We start from the raw sequence: 26,459 nt of genomic DNA, 5'->3' as shown, positions 1-26,459 counted from the left end.
AAGAGCCACTCTGTTGATATGCTATTAATAGATCTCCATTTATTAAACTAATATTCGTTATAACTCACGTCAGTTAATTTTCTTTCAGACATTTACTGGTAACTGTGACCACTTTACTCCTGTTGTTAACCGACTTCCAAGAGGAGTAACAGCTCGGTACATCAAGTTTTTCCCTATCACTTCCAACTGGCCTTGCATGAGAGTAGAAATATATGGGTGCGACTAAGGACCCTTAAGCAACGTTCAGTTCTGCAAGAAAACAATGAAGATTCCTGTATAGAATGCAATAGTGCCTTTTCTCATTCCGTAAATACCGCTATATTTTAAGACTGAAGACTCATTTCATAACCTAGCTTAAGAGTAAATTATTTGCAAATATCAACATTAATGTAAAGAATGTGCAGCTTGAACAGTACCAATGTTTTGAAATCCCACGGACTTTTAATGGTATCTATAAATAGTTGACTTACAAACGAGGCTAAGCCTATGCAAATGAGTCTGTAGTCTTCAAAAACAGCGTTATGCATTGAATGTGAACAGAAATGTTCACTAGTTTTGTAGTTTAGTAGTTCGTTTTTTATGGGAGGGGGGATTGGTGAGAAAATGATAGCCTTCTAACTTTTCTCAAACCATTCCCCGGCCCCATTTGTACAAATGATAATTCTAATTATAATGATAACAATAATAAATTACTAATAATTTTAGGGAAAACTCTAGTGGCATACTCACGCCTCGAAAAAGTATTCTTGACCCTACTTTTGGCCAACACTCCAGTTTCGTGCTCTCTATTGCTCAGTGTTATCTTTCGTTTTCTGTAGAATATTGTTATTATTGTTGCAAAGTGTTTGTATTGTTGAAGTTGTGCATTATGTTCACTTTCCTTTCTGGCCCTCGATCATACCATGACCAATCAAGAACAGTCCAGTCCTTCGTGAACACTATGAATTATTTGTAATGATGTCAGATTGAGTTTAGAAGTTAAAACTCTTCTTGTTATCAGTTTTATATCCTGCATTTAACAATATCTATTTAAGCTTAGTAAACAAAGAATAAAATGTATTTCTTATAATTATAAGCTGATGATTTGAGTAATTTTAAAGTGCATCTATGCATATTGCTCTCTTTCCCAAACCTAACAGTCAGAGTTTGGTTGGTTTTTAGATAAAAATGCATGGCTTTGTGTGGACGTAAATAACTAGTAAAAAAAAAAAATGCGAAAAAGATTTAAAATATAACTGAATACCGTCCTTAAACGAATCTTGAAAAAGTTAAAGCGCGCTCGATTTTCTGATCGACAGTCGATTATTTCAAACAAACAAAAAAGCTTCACATCCAAAGTTACGGTGACAGAAGCATCATGATAAGCGTGAAGTCACTAGAGTGATTTTTATAAACCCGTAACACTTTAAGGGAGAATTATTTTCGTATTCAAGCGGTGAGCGCCAAAAACTATTTTCTTGAAGAAAGGCTGTTGTACAAGACTAAAATCTTGTCATTCAGAAAGTTTAACTTGTTTGGAAGTGGAGATGACCGGTGAAAATGAAATCAAAATGTTAACCCAAAGCAAAAATTTGAATCGAAAACGAGGTATAGGCCTTCATTTGCTTATTTCCCATACATTTTCTATAAAAAAGCCTGAGAAAGCTACATTCTAACACAAATGCAACAAAACATCTTTGTACAATTGAAAATACCGCTTCAAACAAGCATTTTATCATGGTACATTAGTTTCTAACTGTTTAAAAAAGGTTTTGAGTGTTAACCCAAAACAAAAATTGGGATCAAAACTCATACGAAGGTCTAGTTTTTGGCGCTTTTTGCCATTATTGCTCGTTATTTGAAAAAAAATTCCTCTTAACATATTTAGCACTTTTAATGTTTAAAAGAAAGTCGAGTCCGGGTTTCTTCATTGAAGGGAAAACCAATGCCGTTTTTTTTGTTCATTTCATTTAGTCATATTTCACACCACCCAGAGTTTACATTACAGTTCTACATTTTTTTACAATAAAGGTTTACAAAACAATAATTTTTATACAATTATACATATATAACAAAATAGCATGAATTTTTACAATACAGTATCAGCAAGATTATTGAAACAATCATTGTTGTCACTATTGTTATTATTGTATTTACAAACATTCAGCTATAGTAACAAATCGAATAGTAAACTCAGGGTGGCAGGCACCTCAAGAAGAAACCACAGGCTTATACTATTGAGGTGTCTTTTTAGCTTGGTATATATAGTAACAAATTAGAAAGGAGGATGAAGGCATGCAGTTTTAGCAAATTCAATTAAAGCAAGGAGGAATAAGGAGCAACAGGTTCTATTTTGATGTGTTATTTTGTTTAGTTGCACGTAAGACATTTGACATTTGATAAATGGCAGGTGTCTACAAAACCACCTTATTTTTTAATTTGCGACACCAACCAAAACATGACTAAAGAATTTGAGGCGTGACAGAAATTGTATTGCCGTCCCTCCGTAATATTAGAAACTATTCACCATTTTCCATTGGTTGATTGGTCAAACACAAAGCGCCCAAGCGAGGCGCCAAGGTACTTTCAAAGGATTATTCAAATTTGAACCTTGCAACCTCGACTGAATGCTTTGTGTTTGACCAGTGAATCGATGTATGGAAAAATTGTGAATACTAAAATCTCTTTGTCCATCAGCAAGATGAAAACAATGGCCGGAAGATGTATGAAATCCGACGGTTTAAAAATAGTTTTATCAATCCCATACTATTTTGAATGATTTGCCGCTGGTCGCAGTGCGTTGCTCTTGAGATCGTCAAATTCATACCAGGTGACCAGCGTAATTTAATTACCACTACCAGGTAAAATGCTTGCCAACTGAGGTAAAAAATGTCAAAAACAATCAGCCATTTTTATTCTGATTAGCAACTAGCGTCGAATGATCCACGTACTCCTTGGACGTTAGAGGTGTGTGCTGGACAAAGGAAAAGTGGATAAAAACCAAGGTGCGTCTTTGTCATACAACATTTGTTTGGTCAATAATAGTCGTGAATTCTCATCTTTATACACAGACATTATACGTTGTTGTAAATATGACATGAAATATGATAATTGAATGTTGGACACCGTAAAGAAAAAAATGTTGTTCCAGACCTAGATCGCTTATTTTTTACGTCTTTACTTTGCGAGTATTAACGTCAGGTGAAAAGTCAAATATATATATTTTTATAGAGAGAGATTGTGAAAATTAGCCATGTTGTATCGGGCTGAAATAGTGCAGTGTATTTGTTTAACAACATATTTCTGAATCGTTGTTCAAACTGCAAAATTATGATTGTTTTCCCTTTCTTCTTGCTGCCGTTGTTGTAAATTTCTGATGGAGATGTTTTTGTGACAATGTTGAAAGGAATTTTTAAATTTTCACATGCATTTTGGTGTCCAATATAATTTTCCATCAATTCATTCTGTCTCTTACTTACGTTTCCATCCCTCTGCAATTATAACATAGCATCTTCCACTTCGATCTGTGAGTTAGCCATACCCTGATTGAGATCAGCCCAGAGGTTGTTTGAGGGTTTTATCTGTGTGTTAGCCATGCCCTGACTTAGATCAGCTCAGAGGTTGTTTCATGGTTTGATCTGTGAGTTAGCCATGCCCTGACTTAGATCAGCCCAGAGGTTGTTTCAGGGTTTGATCTGTGTGTTAGCAATGCCCTGACTTTGATCAGCCCAGAGGTTGTTTAGTGGTGGGGGGGGGGGGGGGGGGGGGAAGCACGGGTGGCGTAGCGGTGTGAGCGCTCGCCTCTAACCAATGCGGCCCGGGTTTGAGTCCCGCTGAGCTCGGTGTCGTATGTGAGTAGAGTTGTTTGTTGGTTCTCTCCTGTGCTTCGAGGGTTTTCCGGGTTCTCATCCGGTTTTCATCTGATCCCTCCGCAAAAACCAACTACTAAATTCTAATTCGATCCTAGGAGACATTCTTCACGATAGGGCTAACCTTTTCTTTTTTCTTTTTTCTTTTTCTTGTTCAGGAAAATCAGTTGCAAAAATGAAGATTTGGTTCCAAATTCTTTTGATAGCCCTAATATCTTTCGTAAAAGGAAATGGTAAATATTACTTGCCTACAGATCATGTATTTACTAGTCTCCTTAACAGTTCCCTGCGAAATCTTGAAAGGTAGCTGTGTCTAACTGTCCAAGATGTAAAAAAGGCCTCTATCATTGCAAGCTCACCGTTCTTCTCGCTATTCGATGCAAAGGCACGACTGCCTTTCAAGATGGCACAGGGAACTGGGTGAAAGGGACTGTTAAACAAGAAAACTGAAACTCTCTCAAAATTGCTGGGTTTGACGTCATTTCCGGTCTGATGTCCGAATGCTTATCAACTGCGCTGCATCCCAAGTTTTCATTAGAATTCTTTCTGCTGAAAGCTCATGGTGCCAGTGTTTGACCACTATTTGAAGCACATAATAAGATTCAGATCAGCTGATTGAAACCCAGCAATACTTAAACACGACATCAATGTTAACATTTTCTTATTCACAAAACAGTTTCAGATGGAACTGAGGAACCGTCATATGGTAAGAAGCAAAATAAACAAGGGCGTCATATACTAATATATATATTTAGGCACTGCCTAAAAGCGGATCTCCCGATACGGAAGTCACAGGGAGAACAATTTGAATGAAACTGAAAGGTGAAAATAAGATCGGGGAAAAAATCTTCAATTATTTTTTATTCGAAATGATGATAATTACTCCCATAATAAAAACCATGCAGTGAAATCGAATCGAAATGCACTACATCGTTTTTTGTATTTTTGATTTTTTGCGCGAGTATACTCTCCCACTTAGGAATTTTGTACACAACTTACCATCACCCCCAGGGGCTAGTTTTGTTCTTGGAAGATTTTTCGACAAAAAGTTTTCCAAGGCCTACACTTTTTAGGCTTTGAATCTCTTTTACTTAAAGAAAAACGAAAGCTAACTACAGATAAACCAATACACTATCAAGTTTAGTGAAATTTACCTCGGATGTCTTTAATTGAAATCGAAAATCTGGAGATTTAGGACAAATCAAGACCAAAAAACAGACTTGAAAACTGGTTAAGGTGAGCAAAAAATGAGGTTTACTTAAAAGGTCTTTTACAGTTTCTCAAAAACAGAGCTTACATTCATTTAAACAGTTGCAGGAACAACTGCGACAAAATAAAAAATAATGCAAAAGGCAATGCAAAATACAAAATGACTCATTTCTTTGGCAGTAAATTGGCGTTTGTAAATGTTTTTGAATATTTTTTAGCTTTTTAGAGTGAAAGTCTAGTAGGTCTTTATACAATAACACCTTTCAACAACACAAATTTAAGCTCATTTTTATAATCATACTTGCTCGAACAGCTTAATAAACAGTTGAATATTTGGTAAAAATTTATATTTCATTTAATGATTAAATAAATTATCTGTAGAAAGATATAAAGTTATTGAATGAAAGTCTTCTTTGTTTTGGACCCCGCGATAGGAGGCGAACAAAGCTTTTTCTTGAACGAAAAACATACGATAGCTGGTTAAAAACAACCGAATTATTAAAGATTTACAAAGCTAAATAAATAACGAATATTTGTCGTAATATGCTACTCATGTTATATTTCCTCCAGCATTAAAATAAATTAAGCTTATCGATAGAAATATTAAAAGTTTTGAGAGAAAGTCTTTGATTTGTCGATTCGTCGACGGGATTCCTGTGTTGTGTACAGGGACGGACGGACGGACGTACGGACGAAAGTGACGTCAGCCAAGCCATGAAAAATCAACTCCATGGTTTACCATTTTTTCTTAAGTATGGGGCTCCGCTCGCGCCGGCCATCGGCCCGCGCGGGAGCTCCGCTACAAATAAGAATCCCTTGTACACTTTCTTTTGTTCAGTTAGTTAGCACCATTTGCTTTAATATTTTCATGCGGAAATAAAAACTGAATAAGAAAGAAAGCTCGCGAAATATGCTAGTGGTAATAAAATTTGGCAAAGTGTCTGCCCAATCTTCCGAGATCATGTTAAAACCGCTTAAAAAATCTAACTGCAAAAAGCAACAGAAAAAAAAGAAAGAAAAAGAAACCCCAGAATTTTCAAAAGTGACAATTAATTAATCATGTTTTATAAACCAATATAAAAAGTTAGTCAAAACTAATTCGTTAAAAAATGTACATAGATAGATGTCTAATATAATAAAACTATATCCACAGTATGTCAGCTACAAGTAAAAAAAAAAACATTTTTGAATTATTTTTCTTAAGTACAGGTCTTCACAGCTAAACAGAACCCCCGATTTGTTAATCTAATTTTGTCAATTTTAAAAATCCCTTCTTCTTCTTCTTTATTTTTTACAATTATTATATTATACAAACTGATATTTATTATCTCTGTTTTCTTTAAGGCTGTGGCACCCTTGATGGAGGTAAGGGATTTTTTCCTACTTAATTAAATTTTCTCGCTTTCTGATTGGTCGACAGCGTTGGTAAATATGAATACTTGCTCCAAGTCGATCTCTCTTGTCTCCTCCGGAGATTTTTATGCGAGCGAAGCTAGAATTTGGTTGTCGTGTGTAACGAGCGAGCTACGGAGCCACACATGAGTTAAAACACCGAACCTTTTATCATGTTTTTGTGGTAAAAAAGCAAAAAATGTCCGAGTTTATCGTGGTATTTCCTCTAATGTAACACGATATGACACCAACCGTTGTTCAAAATCAGAACCAGAAATTTGCTAAATATATGTTCCTCAACTTATACTTTAAGGTCGGGGGGCGCTGGGAAGGATCAATGAGCACGAACTTTTAAATTGTAATTTGTTTTTACAATTTTTTTCTTTTGTTACAGCTAAGACAATTAATGAGGAAGTCGAAAGTAAGTGTTATAGAGGTTTTGCACCATCAATAATGGCAGCCATGACAGGAGCCACAACAATAGACGTCGTTCTTCCCTGGGAAAATGAAATCTTTCTCATGTAAGTCATCTTATATAAAGAGTCTCCAAATGCAATTATTCCTGCCTCCTGTCATGGCTGCCATTATGTAATGGTGCAAAGCCTCTATTATCAAGTTGGAGGTGACGGTCTTTCATTTTCGGTCTTGTTTTTATTTATTTATATATTCAGATCTGAAACTTCTTTTGTCATTGAATTATTATTATGGTACTATAACAATATATATTGTTTAATCTTAGAGCTCTTCCAGGCTGTGTCCCTTAAAGAGGTAGCCGAACCCTATTATAATATATACGGACTAGTAAAATATAGCCATCCATTCGATGCTTGTTATCCTAGGTATGTAATCATTCTTCCTTCCGTTCTTCCAACGATTTTTCGCGATACGCCGATGCGGCGAAAGAGCAATTTTCTAAAGGCCTGTTTACACAGGCGATTTCTTTCGGCGATTTGCAGCGCGATTTCCACTGCGAATCTTGCAGTGGAAATCGCGCTACGAATCGCCTAAAAATCGCCTATGTAAACGAGCCTTAATGCATCAAAGCGTTGCACGTTTTTGATTCAGCTTCAAAAACTCGCATCGCAGAATGGCGAATTTTTGGCAAGTTCATTGCTGTAACAGCTTAATGCAGTTCAATACTCTCAAGATGGCGGCTTTGACAAAAGACGACGAAGACTAAGGACGATGTTTTTTCCCCCCGTATTTTATTACTAAGGACGATGTTGTTACCTTTAACAATCGCTAAAAGTCGTTTAGTGTAACGTTGATTTTTGAAGGAACGTTGCGCGAAAAGTTGACTCGTATAACATGTGTTAAAAATCAACGAGTCGTATCGCGAAAAATCGTCGTTACGAATCCGATCGCACCGTGTAACATTAGCTTTATGACCACCTATATTTCTAAAATCCTATATTTATGACGAGAATGCCAACATGAATTTTAATGAAGATAAAATGTTACGAAAAGAAGATTTGCTGTTATTTCAAAGTAAAACATTTAAGCTGGAATATATTATTAAGAGGGTGCCAATAGTGGTATAACTAGTTGTCAGTTAACTACAAATTTTTCGGCCGAATCTCGATTAAAATATAAATTTTACGAGCGCTAGCCATAATATTGACCAAAATAACGGAATATCAGTTGAACGGTAGCTAAATTTGTCAGTTAACTACTACTTTTTCGACCAATTGCCAGTTCACTACTAACCCAATTGGCACCCTCTCTTTATTATCAGTGGTCGGACATTAGGCCCAGTGGTTGGATATTGTGCACCTTACAAGCCATACTGAAAATATAATGTTTCACAAAATATTTAAGGTAACGCCATGTAATGTTTGGCTTAATTGCATTGGAAATGTTTCAATATCCGAGCCAAGATATTACAATCATTATTGGCCGGATACTGCCACTGGGAACATACCATACATCTTTTTTTATGTTTAGAAAACAGAAAAGGGGGAAATACTTTTCAGACACATTTTTCTTCTACCTGGCAACCGTGTCGTCATATTCTAAAAGCAACGAGATCAAGTTACGAGCAGGTAAGCCTATATAGCTTCTAGTTTTAAAAAATAATCAACTTTTTTTAAAAGCCGAGACTTCGTGGGGTGCTATAAACCCTATCATTGTTTATTTTTCAAGGGTATTTTTCTGGGTTCACCGATCTTTTTATCTGAACGCGTGTAAAGTAACACATTAAACTCCAAACAAGCCCTTTCCTGAATATATTCATTTTAATTTTACTCCCCTTTTTTAAAAAATAAGTTCGCGACACGCGACCTAAGACGACAAACTATGCAAGTATTGTATAGAACGGTCTGAACCCAGGTGAATGAATGTTAATTGAAGTATTATGATCATCCGGGTGGATGTAGTCCTGAGAAGGACTGTTTGATGTGACTGACGTTTCGACAACCTGAGCGGAAGTCATCTTCAGAGTCAAATGAAGAATAAAGTCAGATTGGTCATATTTATACTGCCACGATAACAATAGCCTAATTACCTGGGTTTGCGTAATTGGCGGCATCGGTCTAATGAGTGCGCGTCGCTGTTTCGGTGTTGTGGGCGAAGTTATTGTTTATAATAAGCATATTATACGGAGCCGGTAAGTTAATTGAGCGGTTTAGTGGATGATGCTCAAACTTGGTAATCCACCTCTCCATTACACTCGATAATTTTCATTTGCTTTGCCAAGTTTTAGGAAATTAAAACACAAAAAGTGTCCCGGCTATTTTGAGGGGTTCGGCGTTTCGGTTGCCCAAACAAAATGTATAGGATTTTTGAATTTGACAAATCCTGGCTACCCCCGCTATAATTCTAAAAGTCTGAGTTTTTCAATCATATGTCTAACCTTTTTAATAAGTGTATCTTGACTGACGCAAAACAAACATCTTGGGCTGTGTTGGCGGCTTATATAAATGGTTGCGTATAGAATACTATACAAAAATTGAATAGCTAATAGTTGAATGTACTAATACATGCCACACCACCGAAATTCGCCAAAATACAAAATAATATTAATCTGTATGTTAAGTGTATGCTACATCGAGTGCATAAGCAGATTAAAAAATCTGCCTTGCATAAGTACTAACGATAAACAAATAACATGCAAAACGAGAAAAATTGTTTATCCCACAGCTGAAGCTTTGAAGAGGAACTTAACGGAAATTGCAGAAACATTCAAGTTGTCGTGGATGAACATCAGGAAAATATACCAGCTAAATCAAGGAATTTTTGAAGGGCTCGACGTGTTCTTCCAAGACTCTCTGATGCAGAAGTCAGCTACAATTGGTGTAAGTTTCGACCGTTTGAACGGCACTGATTTTCTTTCTTTCTTTCTTTTTTCTTTTTTGAATTTCATAATGGTTTTCCTTCCTCAGCAAAACTATTCCATGAGCCAAGTTCTCAAAAAAAAAAAAAAAAAAAAAAAAAACCAACAAAAACCAAAAAAAAAAAAAAAAAACCAACAAAGCAAAACACAAAACAATTTCTTACCACTTAGAGGGACAAATTCTATTACATATTTTTGAAATCCTTGTTTTTTTCTTAATATGTAGATCACGTGTCAAAGTAATATCACTTCATGGTTATTGTATTCTCTTGTTAAACATCAAAATACTTATTCAATGTCCGTCTTCAGGATGAAGCTCAAAAAGACAAAAAGGCATATCCAAAAAAAATCAGAGAAGTAGTGAATGAACTGTCTAGTGAGTTTGAAAACGCCAACGCACTGATGAAGATGTTTCCAAGGGAAATTCTGGATAACCCTCTAAGGTTCCAAGAAAACATCATCTACAGTCAGGTATAGTACGTTGATGTGTATGATACCAGATAGCTTTGCCCTGCATAACTTGCATAAGTTACATAATAAGTACTCGTATTGTTCCAGAGGTAGTGTGGAAATTGATTTCAGGGGATGGGTACTCGTGACGAACGCAAATCTACTTTATTTTTTTGACAGGTATCATTGCTCCAACGGAAAACTAAACGCTTACGTACCTCATGGTAACCTTCTCAATATCTCAAGACACGAACGATACAAACTAGATAACCCGTAATATCAATTATGGTATAGATTATCGGGAGGGAAAATGCTGGTACGAGATCTACGGATCTTATAGGGACTGACACGAGCTCGCGCATTCTCACGTCATTACGCTTACATTATATATAACTTTGTGACATCTCTAAGGTTCAAAACAACATCATCTGGATTTTAAACTATGGGTCGAAATTTATGTTGAGATGCCGGAACTACCGGTAGTCTAGTGGACGCATCTTTGGGCACAATTCATGTAGGTTAGGTCTGTCCCATGACTATGCCTCACTTTGTAAAAGCCTTACATATAAATTGTAAATGGGGCTGCTTCAGGATTCCATGCATCCAAAGGTCTCCGATTAAGTAATTTGTTCAAATCTTTATCTTTACATCAGGTACACTCTGCTCTAGCAAATACAGTACACAAAGATTCGTTGTGGCAAGATGCTACGATTGCAGACCGCATCAAGGTGTTCAGTGACATTTCAATAAAGGAAAATATAAAAAAAGCCACGAAAAATTTATTTAACACATATATCAAAGGATATCATGATGCCCATCGTTTCTTAAATACCACGCAAGACATCGCAAAAAGATTGGACATTGGTTTGTAAACATTGCTATTTGGTGATATGTTTGTATAGTAATCTGGTTGTTTGCCATTAATGTTTGCCATTGCCATTAATGTTTGCCATTGCCATTGCCATTGCCATTGCCATTGCCATTGCCATTGCCATTGCCATTGCCATTGCCATTGCCATTGCCATTGCCATTGCCATTGCCATTGCCATTGCCATTGCCATTGCCATTGCCATTGCCATTGCCATTGCCATTGCCATTGCCATTGCCATTGCCATTGCCATTGCCATTTTTTCATTGCCATTGCCATTGCCATGACATATCAACGCTGTTTGGCATTCAGTAACTGAAAGAGCAGATGAAGTGAAAGTAGTGGAATCATGTGAGGAAGACAAAAAAACTGCACAAAAACTCCTTGATGAAGCGAAAGAATTGCAAAATCTTGTGGATCACGAGCTGTATGACATAGTTATAGACTTTGATAGAGATCTGAGGGCATGGGTGAGTAGATATAAGAATTATTGACCATGAAATAGAATAGGTTCCACTGGCTTAACTAGACATGATTATTGATATAAGAGTTTACCTTTATGGTTATCCCACTTGCGCAACAGCTATGGTCAAATTTCAACTACATGTTTCGCCGTCCGGCGTACTGTTGTTGAGCTTAAAATATCAAGCATAAAATTACGTTCAAATTTGCATGTCATTATAATCCTTCTCCCTAGAGTATATTGACTGGTTTCGTATTCTTGAGTTTAAAGGGCACTTTGCATAATTAAAATAATATGACTTATTGCCTCCGTTCTCGGTAATTAACTCTTACTTATTATTATTATTATTATTATTATTATTATTATTATCATCATCATCATCACCATTATCATCATCATCATCAGCATTATTATTATTATTATTATTATTATTGTTATTATTGTTATTTAAGCATGGGATAATCCTGAATTGATAAAGTTTTAGTTTTGTAAATTTTCAAGTGTTCGTAAGTCATATTCGAGTAGTCAATTGTAAATTGCCTTTAAGTAGAGAGATTTACAATTGCTGTAAAAATGTTAAAAATAAAGTTTTCATTATTATTATTGTTATTATTATTATTATTATTATTCTTTTTATTATACTCTTGTTTTTAGTTCACGGACACCATTAATTCTTTCGAGTTCCTGGATCAACTCCGTCAAGTTCTTAATCTTGTCAGCCCCATTGTACCACAGAATGTCCACCCAGAACTAGATGAGCTTTACTCTTATGTGATAAGCAGAGCCGATAAGGAAGAGATGCCCGAATTGGCCTGGACCCAGAAAGATGGACAGTCGATTTACTTTTTAAAGGAGGGATCTCTGAAGCCCTACGAACAGCTTTCTAATATGATTTTTAAGGTCAACAAAGTCTCTGAGTGTTACAGAAAGGTGTTCCAGTTTGTTGGTCAAACTGTTCAAGGGTAAGAATATGATATAATTTAAAAATCTGAAATATATTAAGAAAAAAAGGAGATGAAAATATGAACTGATAAAAATTTCGTCAAAATGGAAAATGCATTTCCTAATTTTATATTTTAAGTAACTAATTAAACAAATTTAATATTAAATATAAATTGAAATCGTATAAAAGCCTACAGTTATTTCAGAAAATCAAATGGTAATGTTTTATATTCCTATCAGTTGTTCAGATGGTGTTGGAAGTCTGCGAGAGATTTATGACGAGATCTCTTCACGAATATCAATCGATGAATCCAAATGCTGGTCTGTCTCACTGTTTAGCCAACCTTCTTTCCAAGAAATCAAACAAACAGTAGAAAAAGCAGCGAAAAAGTTTGGCTTCAACAAAGACTGTGAGCAGAACAACCAACAAGATGAATCAGGGAAAGTACGAAGCATTGTTATCGATGATTACAGTGACGAATCTGAGAACGAAAAATTCAGTCCAACACAAAGGTTCATGGTTTGTAACCTGAGAGTAAAGCATTCTATGTCAGACGAAAAGATAAACGAAAGAATGGATATTCGGGATTTACCAAAGGTGAAAGCTGTGCGATGTAAAAACAACAAGAGAGCAGATTCAATGTATGCCAGAGAAAGTCAGATTGACAGTGATTGACATTAAACGTAGTAAAAAAGACGCCTGACACAGGTGAAAATAGAATAAAATGTTGAAATAAGACAATTGAATATCTTAGCGAAGTTCTGTCATTCACTAGATATAACTTTGATTTTGTTTTCAATCAAACGACCCGCAGTTGGTCAGTGTGTCTGACACAGGTGAAAATAGAATAAAATGCTGAAATAAGACAATTGAATATCTTAGCAAAGTTCTGTCATTCACCAGATATAACTTTGATTTTGTTTTCAATCAAACGACCTGCAGTTGGTCAGTGTGTAAATTAATTGATCAATTCCCATCGTCACCTGTAGTTTCAAAGTGATCATCCTAATTTAATTGAAATAAATGAGATGAGATATTGAAAAAATAATCAATAAATCAATAAAATAAAAACAACCAAATCGAAAAAGGAATATTTATTTACATATTTTAAGAGGAAGTTTCTTCACTAATAAATGTGATTTTCAAGAAGGTCCTGAGAAATAAGATATTTTGACAATAATATGCAAAAAGAGAATTTGGAGGTTGAATATCGAAACCAGCTCTTTACTGAAAAGTCAACATCATTATTATGTAACAATATCACCATAATCAAAAAGCGGTAGGACCAAGCTGTTGAAGTACAAGAGTCTAGCGAATTTAGGCAAAAGATGTTTGATTCGCTTCAGGAGACCAAGGCGTTTTTTGATTTTGGTCATCTGTTTTTCAACATGAGCAGACCAAGACATATTGCTGGAAAAGACCACACCAATGTACTTGAATTCTTGAACTCTCTCGATGTCTTTGAGGTGGACCTGTATGGAGATGGTGGAGTTGTTGGTCTTTCTCTTGCTTCCAAACAGCATGGCTTTAGTTTTGGTTGCATCCAGGGTCAAATGATTGATCTTAAACTGACTCACTTATCACCAACCAGCTTGAGATCTTCATTAAGCTTATATTCTATGTCAGGAACTGAGGAGGAGAAAAAGTACAAGACTCTATCATCAGCGTATAGGGATACTTGAGAATGGCGGACAACATCAGGAAGATCGCTGATGTAGATGATGAACAGAAGAGGCCCAAGGATACTTCCTTGAGGTACACCAATGTTGCATGGTAATGGCTGTGATACTTCTAAGCCACAAGTAGTTTGTATGTATCTTGATGACAAGTAAGAGTCAAACCATTTGAGTTCGTTTCACGAACACCATCTGAAGATAGTTTATTCATTAGAATCGTGTGGTTTACTGTGTCAACATGGTGAAAAGATACGGAGTACTGTTCACATGCTTAGCAAGTCGTGCGGTGCATATCGAGGTAGCTGACTCACTAGAAACGGACTCATTCATACAAGCATTGAGGAGGTTCATCGGCAGAAGAGGACCAATCAGAGAGATTCGCTGCGACAGAGGAACGAACTTTGTCGGCGCCGAAGCTGAACTCAAAAGGGCTGTCGAAGAAATTGACAATCAGAAGGTGAAGGTAGAACTACTGAAGGCTAACATCGAGGGGATCAAGAACCCAGCCTCCTTAATTAACTTTGGAGGTGTCTGGGAACGGCAGATTAAGTCAATCAGGAACGTTATGAAGGGAATCATTAGAGAACACGGTACCAACATCGACGAAGGAACACTGAGAACATTTCTCTGTGAAGCAGAAGCCGCCGTCAACAACAGACCTTTAACAGTGGAAACTTCAGCGACCCTTTGTCTGAACCACTCATTTCACCAAGTATGTTACTTACCGGGAAGACAAGGCTCATTTTGCCCCCATCCGGAAAGTTCAAGCGAGAACATCTTGTACTGCAAGAGAAAATGGAGAAGAACTCAACATTTAGCACAAGAGTTTTGGCAGAGATGGAGCAAGGAGTACTTGCAACAACTCTAAACTAGAAATAAGTGGACCAGACCACGCAGAAACTTCCAGGCAGGAGACGTAGTTCTATTAAAGGAAGTCCTGTACCCAAGAAACAAGTGGTCGCTAGCACGAGCCGACGATGTGTATCCTGACGATCAAGGCCAAGTACGATCAGTTACGGTAAGGACCCCAAGCGGATCCAAGCTCGAGAGACCTGTCAACCAGCTCGTGCTGCTTGTTGAATCGCAGGAAGACCGCGGGATTCCCCGTCGAGGAGCCAGTGGAGCCAAAGCAGCAAGACAGTTAAAGAACATTGATTATGGACACATATAGTCGAACTATGGAACACTGTTTTGACATTGTTATAGTTTATTTTATTATCAGGGAAAATGTTATCATAGGATTACATTTTGGGGAGCCATGGTACTGCATTGGGGTCCCTGTGGGTTCGTGGGTTCTCTGTGGTCCGTGGCACGCATGCGTAGCAAGCAGAGCCGGAAGGCGGCCACGAGGCCACTGAGTTTTCATTTTTGAAGATCCCTTTGAATATCCCTTTTTAAGAGACTTTTTGGAAGACTTTTACAGGAATTTAAAGCTCTATTCAATGATTATAAGGCCCTTTATGTTCTGGTATCTTCTGTTCTGGTATGTTCTGGTTTTCTTCAACGAGAGTTGTAAACGCCTCATTTTATCAGGTTATACTGCCTGTATATAATTCCACGATTAATCTTCTTACCAACACTTGCATTAAATGGCGATTGAGTAGATATTTTCTCTAATATCAAATATTACCTGGGTTATCCTTTTAGGTTTATATATCATCGCCAACTATTCCGGCCATGCGCCGTTCGCCAAGTCAGCGGATATCATGTATAAAATAAAAACCACAGGAAGCCCAAGCTCTCTCAGGCCCGGACTTAGAGAAACAAAACCTTTTGCTACGGTATTCCTGTGCTTTAATAGGTATCCTATTACAAATGATGGCAAACGAGAGCTGAGGATTCAAGCATTATTTTGGTACCAAACATGCCGTATTTTGCGAATAATTTTCATGGTGTTTGCTTCACAAAGTGCCTATTCTTGAAGAAGGATCTCACAAATATTCGTCTCAAATCGGAGCTTTTTGAAAGTAAAAATCGAAAAGTATGAATTCGTTTAATCGACCACAGATTCGACATTAGTAATTTAGAATGTGTGTATTTTAAGGATCGACCCCGGCAAATGAGGTAACTAGTTCTGATTTTGAGAAATCCTGTTTATATTATTTGACCTTTTGTGTTTTTCTTGCAATTTAACAAAGCACATATGGCAAGAAGGCTGTTAAAATCTAACTATCGAGACGAAAAGGTTTTTCCAAACAAATTAAAGTATGTTTTGTAAAAATTAAATGCTTTAATGTTATATATTGTTCTTCTACCCCGGCAAGTGGATAACTGTTTACACAGAAATTTATAAATCGAAAACTATCTTGACTCTCTATACATTTCTTTGTAAAATCTGACTTAACACTTATCTGACTTAACTCGCTTAACACTTTCAAGCGACACCGCTGCATTTGTACGCGGGCGCATGGCCGGAATAGTTGGCGATGTAAACATTTTACTTTAAGGGATGATCTGTCCTCTTGCACGCAAGATTATGAGTATCTATTGATTGAAGATTTCTTAGAAATCACTAAACCCTGGATCGTGGGGTTCCCCGAATTTGTTATTCAGTACGCATGCTTAGTATGAGAATCGTTTTCTTAGAAATCACTAAACCCTTGTTTGGTGGATTCCCCGAATTCGGGAATGTGTTTTTGTGCTCAGTAGAGGAAATTTGCTTTTAGAAATATCTTAGAAGTTGGAACGAAAAACACGAGAAGAATAAGAGAACACTATTTCTTCGTACAAGTAAGTCTGTATTCGGTATGAAGTAATATTTAATGTAGCAAGACATGTACTTATTCCATGTGTGTGGCTGTCTTCATAGAGTCGGTCATCGTTTTCTTCGGCATGAAAAAGAGGAAACTGATTAACAGTCGTAGTTAATTTGAATTTCGATAAGAGACATCGAAAAACGACAGTTAATTTAGCCATTTGGCTAATAACTTTAGCGTTTTGTGTTGAGCAAATTCTTGATAATATCCTTTCATAATTCTTTTAAGAACAAACACCAAAGTGCAGCAATCAACCAAGCGTAAATCTCATTTTATGAATACTAATGGTTGCGTTTCCTTATCGTTTCTCGTTACCATCACTACCAGTAGCGTCACATCTTGGTTTTCAAAAGGACGAGCACATTTATTATTTATTAAATCATCACCATAAAATGACTAGTAGAATGTTTCGTATTGTTAGAAAAGTTTGGGCATTACTTTTGTTTACCAATCCAATTCATAGAGCGCGGGTTTTGTAATTTTTACTTTACCCTGAAAACTTCGCAAGCAAGGATCTCAGTTGTACTGCAAGATGGCAAGCAAACAACAAGCCAATGAAGTCGAAAGTCACGAAAAGAATCAACTGTATTCTTTCACAACCAACAACTTGTCACTTGGTGTACACAGATCTGTGTGTATAACCTCTCAATAAGGAGAGAGAAATACAATGAACCAATCAAGTAGGAGACGACAGCACGATCTTTTAACGTGGTCGACAGAAGAAGAATCGAGGAAGTTGTTTTACGATGAAGCCAAATATTTTGTGGATACAAAAGAAGTATGGTTAAAAGTCTCCTGTGTGTCGTTTAATAGACATCTATCTCGGTCCTTCCTGGAGAATGTATATTGAACAACTTTACGAGCTACCATGGACTAGGATGCATCTCTTACATTATCAATACCAAACGAATTTCTTATTTTACGATGAAGCCGGACATGGGGCAGATGCTGACTTGAAAAGTATGAAAACAGATCCTTGATGATTAACTCTAGCCGTGTCAGGAAGGAGTGCCTGAAAGAAGGTAATTCTCTAACATTTCAACGAGCAAAGGAACTTGCTGAAGCGGAGGAATCGGCTGAGAGCCAACTGAAAATCATGAGCAAAGGTGATGTACATGCAATCCACAAACAAAGGAGGTCAGATAAGCCTGAAGTTGTACATCAACACAAAGTAGTACTGTCTACTCAGCCAACACGTCCTAAACATTCTCTAGACAAAGGCAATACAACACAACGCACATGCATTCGATTGCATCCTGTCGAAAAATAGACCGATTAAAGTTAAATCTTCTTTGCCAAACGGATAATTTAGCTGAAATGGAGAAAATATCAGGATATTTTAGGGAACTTAGATTTTACACTCCAACGTTCTCCTTCGTATTTGAATAATTAGGTAGAACTTCGTAAGTCTTATTGTTTGTGGTTTATGAGTCATTTATTGTATTGTGTTGGATTTAAGCAATAGAAAACTTTTTCCGTGTTTACATAGCCTGATAGCAACACGAGGGGAGGTTGGGAGAATTCGAGACAGTTATACAAACCCGAGACGTAGTCGAGGGTTTGCATAACTGTCGAGAATTCTTCCAACCCCCCGAGTGTTGCTATCAGGCTATGTAAACACAGAGAAAAAAGTTTTCTATTGCTTTTATAAAATAAATACTAAGGGAAAACATTACCACTTGCAAGAAAATAAATCTTTATTTGAATTTGATTCTCATATCAAAATACAAATTCTCCATACATCACGAACTTCGATCGTTAGCCAATCAAATTTCGTGTAATAAACGCCAAGGAGGCAAATGTGAAGCGAGAAAGAATCGCTAGCTATTTTAAACATTTATCATTCTAAAACTTTAAAACAAATACAAAGAAATGTCCAAAGATTGAATAGAAATCTTAATAAAAGATTTCAGAATTGATTATCTTTACGAAAGTGGTCAAAAGTGGATAACAAGTGTCACTGTGAATGGAATTCTCGGTTGAAAGAAACGTGGTTTTGCTCAATTTGACAGCGAGAAAACATGGCAACGAAGTTGATTGTTTCGTCTTGCCTCGAGAAGATATTTTGTGGAGCTGAAGAGCTATCGCTGGAAAAAGTTTGAAGCTGCTGACTGTTTCCTTGAAATACTTGTATTCCTTATCGGGCGGTGCATTTAAATCATGAGAAAGCACGTCGCTGAACAACCGCAGCTGTCCTGACGGAGGACGTGTGTTGTAGCTCCTGAGGGAATTCTCTTTGCGGTGACCAACGAGAGATTTTTATGACATTACGATCAGAAAGACCTGCATGAGACCATAGGGTTATGCCTGTGGCCCTGACACAAGTCAAAATTTGGAACTTTGTCTTCAAAATACATTTTTGGGGGCGTTTTTTTCCTCGAAAGAAACTGTAAATTTTTAATTTTTGAACTTGTACCGGGAAAACACGAAAGTTGTGACGTCACAACTTTCGTGTTTACATATCCTCATGCAAACATGGCTATCAACCAATCACAGCGTGCGTACTATTTAATTTATTTTATAAACAATAGTCACTAAATTATAATTCATAAAACGATATCTACGCGCTCCAAATGTGGAATAAAATTCGAAATCCCCGCGCTCTATAAATTGGATTGCTAAACAAAAGACTTGCCCAAACTTGTCTAACAATAGTCTGCTCGTCATTTTATGGTAACGATTTAATAAACAATAGTCTGCTCGTCATTTTATGGTAACGATTTAATAAACAATAGTCTGCTTGTCATTTTATGGTAACGATTTAATAAACAATAGTCTGCTTGTCATTTTATGGTAACGATTTAATAAACAATAGTCTGCTCGTCATTTTATGGTAACGATTTAATAAACAATGGATGTGCTCGTTCTACTCGTCCAAAACTCTTGCCTAACAATAGATTCATGACGTCAATTGGTCGTCATGGTAACCCGAAACAATACCTGCTCGTCATTTTATGCTAATATGTGATGAATAATTAATGTAAAAAACATAAATAAAATTTTAAAGTCGTAAGAACTAATCTTTTTATGTATTTCAGTTGCACGATGGACTGAAAATCGGCCGCCAAATAGACAAAGATGAACGGCGTCGCTTCGCATATGGGTAGTGTTTGACGTTATTTTTTCGCCACTTAGAAATTCAGTATCCGAAACAAAACGAATGCATTTTGTTGTATATATATTTTATCTCATGTGCTGAAATTCTTTCAAAAATTTATGGAGGTGTTCCCGAGGAATATGAATTAACTAAAATCTTATAGGTGCGGATAATGTTGTCATGAAAATGCTCTGCATTTGCCGAACTGTAGTTTCAAATAGATATAAGCAAATGCCTCGAAACTCAACACCATAAAAAAAACATATTTAAAATTTCTCATGCGAAATTCCAGGGCGAAATATTGAACAGATCTTGTTTTAGAGCTCTCTCTGTGAGTGATATGGAATTGAATTTGAAAAATCAACAACCTACTTTGGGCCTTCATTATTGTAAAAAAAAAAGATATAATTCCTTGAAACTCACTCATCAGCAAGGGCATGACTCAAAATACAACATCCATAAGTTTGGACAAAATCCATGGTGGATTTTTTGAGACCGACCCGAAAAACTGTTTTTCGGGAATTCCCCATAACTTTTGCATAATAAGGACGATCGACATGCCACACCCAATATTTTAAACTTCAATCAATTGACTAATTTATATTTAAAAATCAAAGAGAGAACGTCTGTTTTAGCGCGCTTTGAATGCTATTGGTCGGTGCTTTCCGTTACTGATTTTAGCCACCTTAAAATGAGTCGAATAAATCCCGAATCTCCCAGTCACTTCAATCCCAGTCACTTCAAACAAAGATGAACGGCGTCGCTTAAACTATAACTTATCTATATTTCTATGTCTTCATGTATTTCATAAGTGCTACGCGGTCCACATATTCTCATCTTTGCATCATAATTACCGCGAGCTAACATCTATTTCACCCCGGCCTGCTCTCAGTCTGACCTCTAGCTCAGCTGTTAGAGCATCGGTAGTACAATTCCGAAGGTCGTGAGTTCGATTCCCAGCGAGGTCGGAAATTAATTTTTCCTAATTTAATTCCAAGGGTCTTTCGCCCGGAATAACCTCGTTTCCAAGTACTATTTTGCTAATAAAGACAGCAAACTACACCCGTTCCATGTTAAATCTCAGTGGCAGCCACTAACAACACCATCAGTGGCACTGGAAACATATCTGGAAAAAAATAAAACATTATTGTCATCAATTGATTTCATTGAGGTTGCAATTGAGGATAATCTGTCTAAGCAAGAACGAGTAGCTTTGAAATCTTTAAAACGGATAAAAATCTGAATTTTAAGAAAGCGGACAAGGAAACCACTACTGCTGTCATGAATAATAGACAAAATTACTGAAGGAGAACAACAAGTCAATGACTTAAGCCTGGTTCACACGAGCAACGCAAACGCAAACGCAAGCGCAAACGCAAACGCAAGAAAACTACGTGTGAACTACAGTAACACAAACGCAAACGCAAACGCAAACGCAAACGCAAACGCAAACGCAAACGCAAACGCAAACGCAAACGCAAACGCAAACGCAAACGCAAGGAATGGAAAATTTTCCATTTTCTTGTGCTTGCGTTTGCGTTTGCGTTTGCGTTTTTAACGTGTGAACCGGAGAAAACGCAAACACAAGCACAAACGCAAAACGTGGTTCACACGAGCAACGCAAACGCAAACGCAAGGAAAATACGTGTGAACTATAAACAATCACTACTGCGCATGCGTATCTTAATTTACTTGCATTTGCGTTGTACGTGTGAACATTGCTTGCGTTTGCGCTTGCGTTTGCGTTTGTGTTGCTCGTGTGAACCAGGCTTTAAAGTCCTACGAACCACTTTCCTACCCTATAGTACAATCAGCAGCCAATAAAGTTTTTTGCCTTATCAATAAACTTTACAATAACGGCTATATTGACAAAATGACACACAAGTTGCTCTCTTTAGGAGTAAATCCACCCAGAATACCAGAATTCTACACACTGACTAACATCCATAAAAAGATTCCAGTTGGTAGACCTATTGTATCTGATACTAAATGGGCCCGCAGAGCGCATTTCATGTTTTCTAAAACCTATTGCTAAGAAACAGGAGTCTTATATCAACGATACTACAGACTTTATCAATTTCACTGAGAAAACAACCATTCCTAGTGATGCTATTCTCGCTACTTTGGACGTTTGTTCACTATACACTAACATCCCTCAAGAAGAGGGTATACTTGTTATTTGCAATGCTTATGAATCTCATTATCAGCCTAATCTACCTATACCTAACACTAGAGTTGAGTAATTTACTAAGGCTTATATTAAATGAGAATTCCTTTAAGTATAACAGCAAACACTACCTCCAAACGCATAGAATAGCTATGGGTACTAAAATGGCAGTAGCATTTTCGATTATCCTTATGGCTAACATAGAGACGAATTTGTTATTAAGAGGCAATGTCCACAAGAATCGAACAAATTCAAGAATTCGTGGCAAGGGTCAAAAAATCAAATTCGCTCTTCTTTTAAAGTTAGATAGACCATTATTAGATATGAATCCCTGGGTAGTTGGTTTTCGAAAATATTTATCTATTTTCGAGAAAACTGCCACAGAAGAGGTTCGACCGAAACCAGTAGTATAGGGGATGGGGGTTCCAGCGCAACGACCACCGGAGGATTACCCGTCTAAAGTACCCCCCTCGATTCGTACCGCGATTACCCGCATCCCGTGTTTATGTAGTTAAATATGTTAGTCTATATATGGAGTGCGAAGAATGTAAGAGAACTTTTAAGAAAGAAGTGGACTTGAAGAAGCATTTGAAGATGAAGACGAAATGTATGAGCAGCTATAATTGTGGATGTGGTAAGAAGTTTGAGACTAAGGTTAAATTGTTTTGGCATTGTCAGGATTGTGAGTATGACTACGACGATCTGAAAAGGGTCTGGAATTAGGTATAAGATATCTCCTATTATATAGATGGAATCCCAAAGCAATTTCGAAACGGTGTCGATACCCGGTAACGGTGAGATTGACGTTAGACAGTTTTGGCGTCAGTCAGAAAGGAAGGTCAAGAGAACGCTTCGAAAAGGCATAGAAGAATTAGGAGCCCTGAAAGCTAGTATAATGGTAGAAGTAAGTTTGTCAAAAGATGAGGCAACGACGACAGCAATGCTGCGATCAAAGTCACTGGTCATATTAGAGTCCACGAATTTGGATAGGTCACTCAGCGAAGCCTTAGAAGCAATAATGGAGTCGCTGTCTAACTACACGAAAGAAGGATCAGGTTGGACAGTGGAGGAGGTAGAAGGTATGGAGGTTAGCATGGCAAGGTACGTGCCAATACGAGGAGGAAGTTACGTGCCCCTGCCGGTGTGGGTAGAAAGGAAGAAGGCAATCGTTAACGTAAAGAATGACGACAACCGCTGCTTTATGTGGGCAATACGATCCGCACTGTATCCAGTAGATAAGGATCCATGTAGACCAAGCAAGTACTCAACAGATGATTTGGAGTGGGATGGCGTAGAGTTCCCAATGCAGCTGACAGACATACCGATATTCGAGCAGGAAAATGACCTAGCCATTAACGTTTACGGAGTCAGAGACCAAACGATAGTGCCACTAGTGCTGTCAAAGAGTAAAAGAGAACGAATACACCTTTTCTACCACGGCGGACATTATTCGTGGGTTAAACATGTTAGCAGACTGTTTTACAGACACACCAAACACAAAGGCAAGAAATACTTCTGCGATTGCTGCTTATTATCCTTTACCAGCGTTAAAGCTCTAAAGGATCACGACGAAATATGTCGCGGAGTCGAAGAAGTGGCGCAACGGATCCAGATGCCCACAGATAAGAACCTATCCTACTCAGACCATCAAAAGCAGATGCAGGTGCCTTACGTGATATATGCAGACTTTGAAGCGTTGATAACTAAGGAAGAGCAGAAAAGTGGTGCTACGAATAAGGTGGGATTACACGAGATCTGCTCCTTTGGTTACATAGTAGTCAGATCAGACGGTAAGGCCGACCCTCCTGTAATTTACCGAGGTAAGAACGCAGCTAATGAGTTTCTAGAAGCATTGCGAGAAGAGGAGGAAGAGATAAGAGAACAATTAAGACACCCAAAGAAGATGGTATTTACCAAAGAGAACCAGGAGGCTTTTACCAAGGCAAAGAAATGCCACATTTGCCAACATACGCTTCTCCAGTTTGGAAGACGGGCCAAGAAAGCGTGGGACGAAGATGGAAAGTATCTAGGAGAAGCTCATTTCAAATGTGGCAGGTATGCAAGGAAGGGGGGAAAGCCCAACAAGCCTTCCACCCACTGCATTCATTGTCATAAAGCATTCGTTGAGGATTTCTATGTGGATAAGGTTAGAGATCACTGCCACATCACGGGTAAATACAGAGGTGCGGCTCATTGGAAATGCAATATAAACTTCAAAGTAGATTCAGAAATGGAAATGCCCGTATTCTTTCACAATTTAAGGGGTTACGACAGTCACTTACTTTTACAAGGAACAGACGGCTCCGAAGTAAAGTGCATACCCAACAACAAAGAAAGGTACATGTCCGTAACTGTGGGCAAGCTGAAGTTCTTAGACTCGCAGCAGTTCATGGCGGACTCCTTAGCAAACTTGGTTAAATACAACACGGAGTTCCCCATTTCCAGTCAATACGGCGCGGAAAGGAAAGGAGTCTACCCATACGAATACATGGATTCCTGGGAGCGATTCGAAGAACCCCTACCACCCAAAGAGAGATTCTACAGCACCCTAAACGAGTCCGGTATAAAGGACGAGGAGTACCAGCATGCGTTAGATGTGTGGGAAAAGTACTCCTGTGAGAATATGGGAGAATACCACGACATCTACCTACGTTCAGACGTAGTGCTGCTCGCAGATGTTTTCCAAAGCTTTCGAAAGATGGCAATGGAATACTACGGGTTGGATCCAGCGAACTTCTACACGGCTCCTGGGCTTAGTTGGAGTGCGCTGCTAAAGAAGACAAACGCGCAACTGGATCTCCTAACGGAATACGACATGTACCGCTTTATGGAAGACGGTATCCGCGGCGGTGTTTGCGGACCCAGCAGACGTTACGCCCGCGCAAACAATCCCACGGTGGAGTACGACCCGGAGAAGCCAACCACATACATCTTCTACTTAGACGCAAACAACCTCTACGCGACTTCGAATGGGACAACATAAAGCCCATAGAGTTTTACCTAAACGTAGGTAAAGAAGACGACAAAGGTTACGTGCTGGAGGTTGATTTGGAATACCCAGAGCACTTGCACGACGCGCACGATGAGTTCCCATTAGCACCAGAAGCAATAGAAATACCATTTAAGCAGCTGAGTCCGCTGCAGAGGGAAATGTGCCCTGGCTACAAACCGTACAGGAAGCTAACGATGAACCTGATGGACAAGAAGAAGTACGTGGTGCATTACCGCAACCTGCAGTTCTATGTGCGCCACTGCTTACGCGTGAAGAAGATCCACCGCGTTTTGAAGTTCACGCAGGAACCATGGATGCGCTCCTACATTGACTTTAACACACAAAAGCGTACGCAGGCAAAGAATGACTTCGAAAAGAACCTGTTTAAACTAATGAACAATAGCGTATTTGGTAAGACAATGGAGAACATCCGCAAGCGCGTAAGCATAAAGATAGCCAGCACCAGAGAGGAAGCAGAAGCATACGTGTCACAGCCTGGATTCGTTAGATACGTAGAAATGTTAAACTTCTACGTGATTCACATGAAGAAAGCGAATCTATTCCTGAATAAACCCGTATACACGGGGTTTACAGTGTTAGACCTATCAAAGCTGCTCATGTATGAGTTTTACTACGACAAGCTAAAACCGAAATACGGTGATAAGTGCCGCCTGTTATACACCGACACCGATTCCTTGATACTAGAGGTGCAGACGGAAGACATTTACGAAGACTGTGTTCCCGACATCGATGAATACGACACCAGCGATTACCCACGCGACCACTTTCTTTACTCCCCTAAAAACAAGAAAGTAATCGGGAAAATGAAGGATGAGATGAAAGGAAAACCCATCGTGGAATACGTGGGCCTGAAACCCAAGATGTACAGCGTGCTAAAGCTGGACGGTGTAGAAAAGAAAGCTAAAGGCGTAAAAAAATACGTGGTTAAGAAGGACATAACCCACGATTCCTACTTAAAGGTCCTGCGTACGCGTAAGGAACAGCGACATAAAATGAACAGCCTGCGCAGCTACGGACATCAAATACACAACGTTACACAGGAGAAGGCGTCCCTGTCAGCATTTGACGGTAAGAGGTGGATGTGTGATGATGGTATCCATACGATAGCATTCGGACATCACACGATAAGCAGTTCTTCTTTGACGAACCCACGCGTGGGACCATCATGAAGATAATACAAGATGGGCTGACCCTTCTTAGCTATCGCACTTCGGATCTGGTAAGTTTCCAAAGACCAATTAGGATC

The 26,459-nt window shown here is 38.0% G+C and overlaps 4 protein-coding genes across 8 annotated transcripts in view; all 4 read left to right on the top strand.

The window, feature by feature from the left end:
• Positions 1–1,075, top strand: part of LOC116303921 (uncharacterized) — a 39,008-nt gene extending 37,933 nt beyond the window's left edge. For all 4 annotated transcript variants that reach the window (XM_089034691.1, XM_089034690.1, XM_031713543.2 and 1 more), the window contains one exon: positions 89–1,075. In XM_089034691.1, coding sequence (XP_088890817.1) covers positions 89–226 — 138 coding nt within the window. In that variant the 3' untranslated portion in view covers positions 227–1,075. The remainder of the gene's footprint in view (positions 1–88) is intronic.
• A 9,077-nt stretch (positions 1,076–10,152) lies between these two features.
• On the top strand, positions 10,153–13,492 carry LOC116303918 (uncharacterized). The gene is made up of 5 exons (XM_031713541.2): positions 10,153–10,251; positions 10,884–11,094; positions 11,411–11,568; positions 12,216–12,523; positions 12,744–13,492. Exons 1-5 carry the CDS (start codon positions 10,183–10,185, stop codon positions 13,177–13,179), a joined length of 1,182 nt encoding a protein of 393 aa, XP_031569401.2. The 5' UTR covers positions 10,153–10,182; the 3' UTR covers positions 13,180–13,492.
• A 926-nt stretch (positions 13,493–14,418) lies between these two features.
• Positions 14,419–15,048, top strand: LOC148909480 (uncharacterized). Its single transcript, XM_089034150.1, has one exon. It carries the CDS (start codon positions 14,419–14,421, stop codon positions 15,046–15,048), a length of 630 nt encoding a protein of 209 aa, XP_088890276.1.
• A 1,582-nt stretch (positions 15,049–16,630) lies between these two features.
• The window catches only part of LOC148909478 (uncharacterized), a 33,184-nt gene continuing 23,355 nt past the window's right edge, over positions 16,631–26,459 (top strand). Inside the window, exons 1-2 of one of the 2 annotated variants that reach the window (XM_089033905.1) lie at positions 16,631–16,910; positions 19,975–20,039. The gene's annotated coding sequence lies outside the window, so the exon portion shown is untranslated. The remainder of the gene's footprint in view (positions 16,911–19,974; positions 20,040–26,459) is intronic. The other variant, XM_089033906.1, reaches the window with a different exon arrangement.

The sequence above is a fragment of the Actinia tenebrosa genome, unplaced genomic scaffold (assembly GCF_029948245.1).
Source record: "Actinia tenebrosa isolate PJP-AT-01 unplaced genomic scaffold, QUT_ActTen_1.0 PGA_scaffold2__45_contigs__length_23673736, whole genome shotgun sequence".
NCBI classification, from domain to species: Eukaryota; Metazoa; Cnidaria; class Anthozoa; order Actiniaria; family Actiniidae; genus Actinia; species Actinia tenebrosa.
Note: the sequence above shows the minus strand (reverse complement) of the source record. Positions and strands in the feature narration are given on the sequence as shown.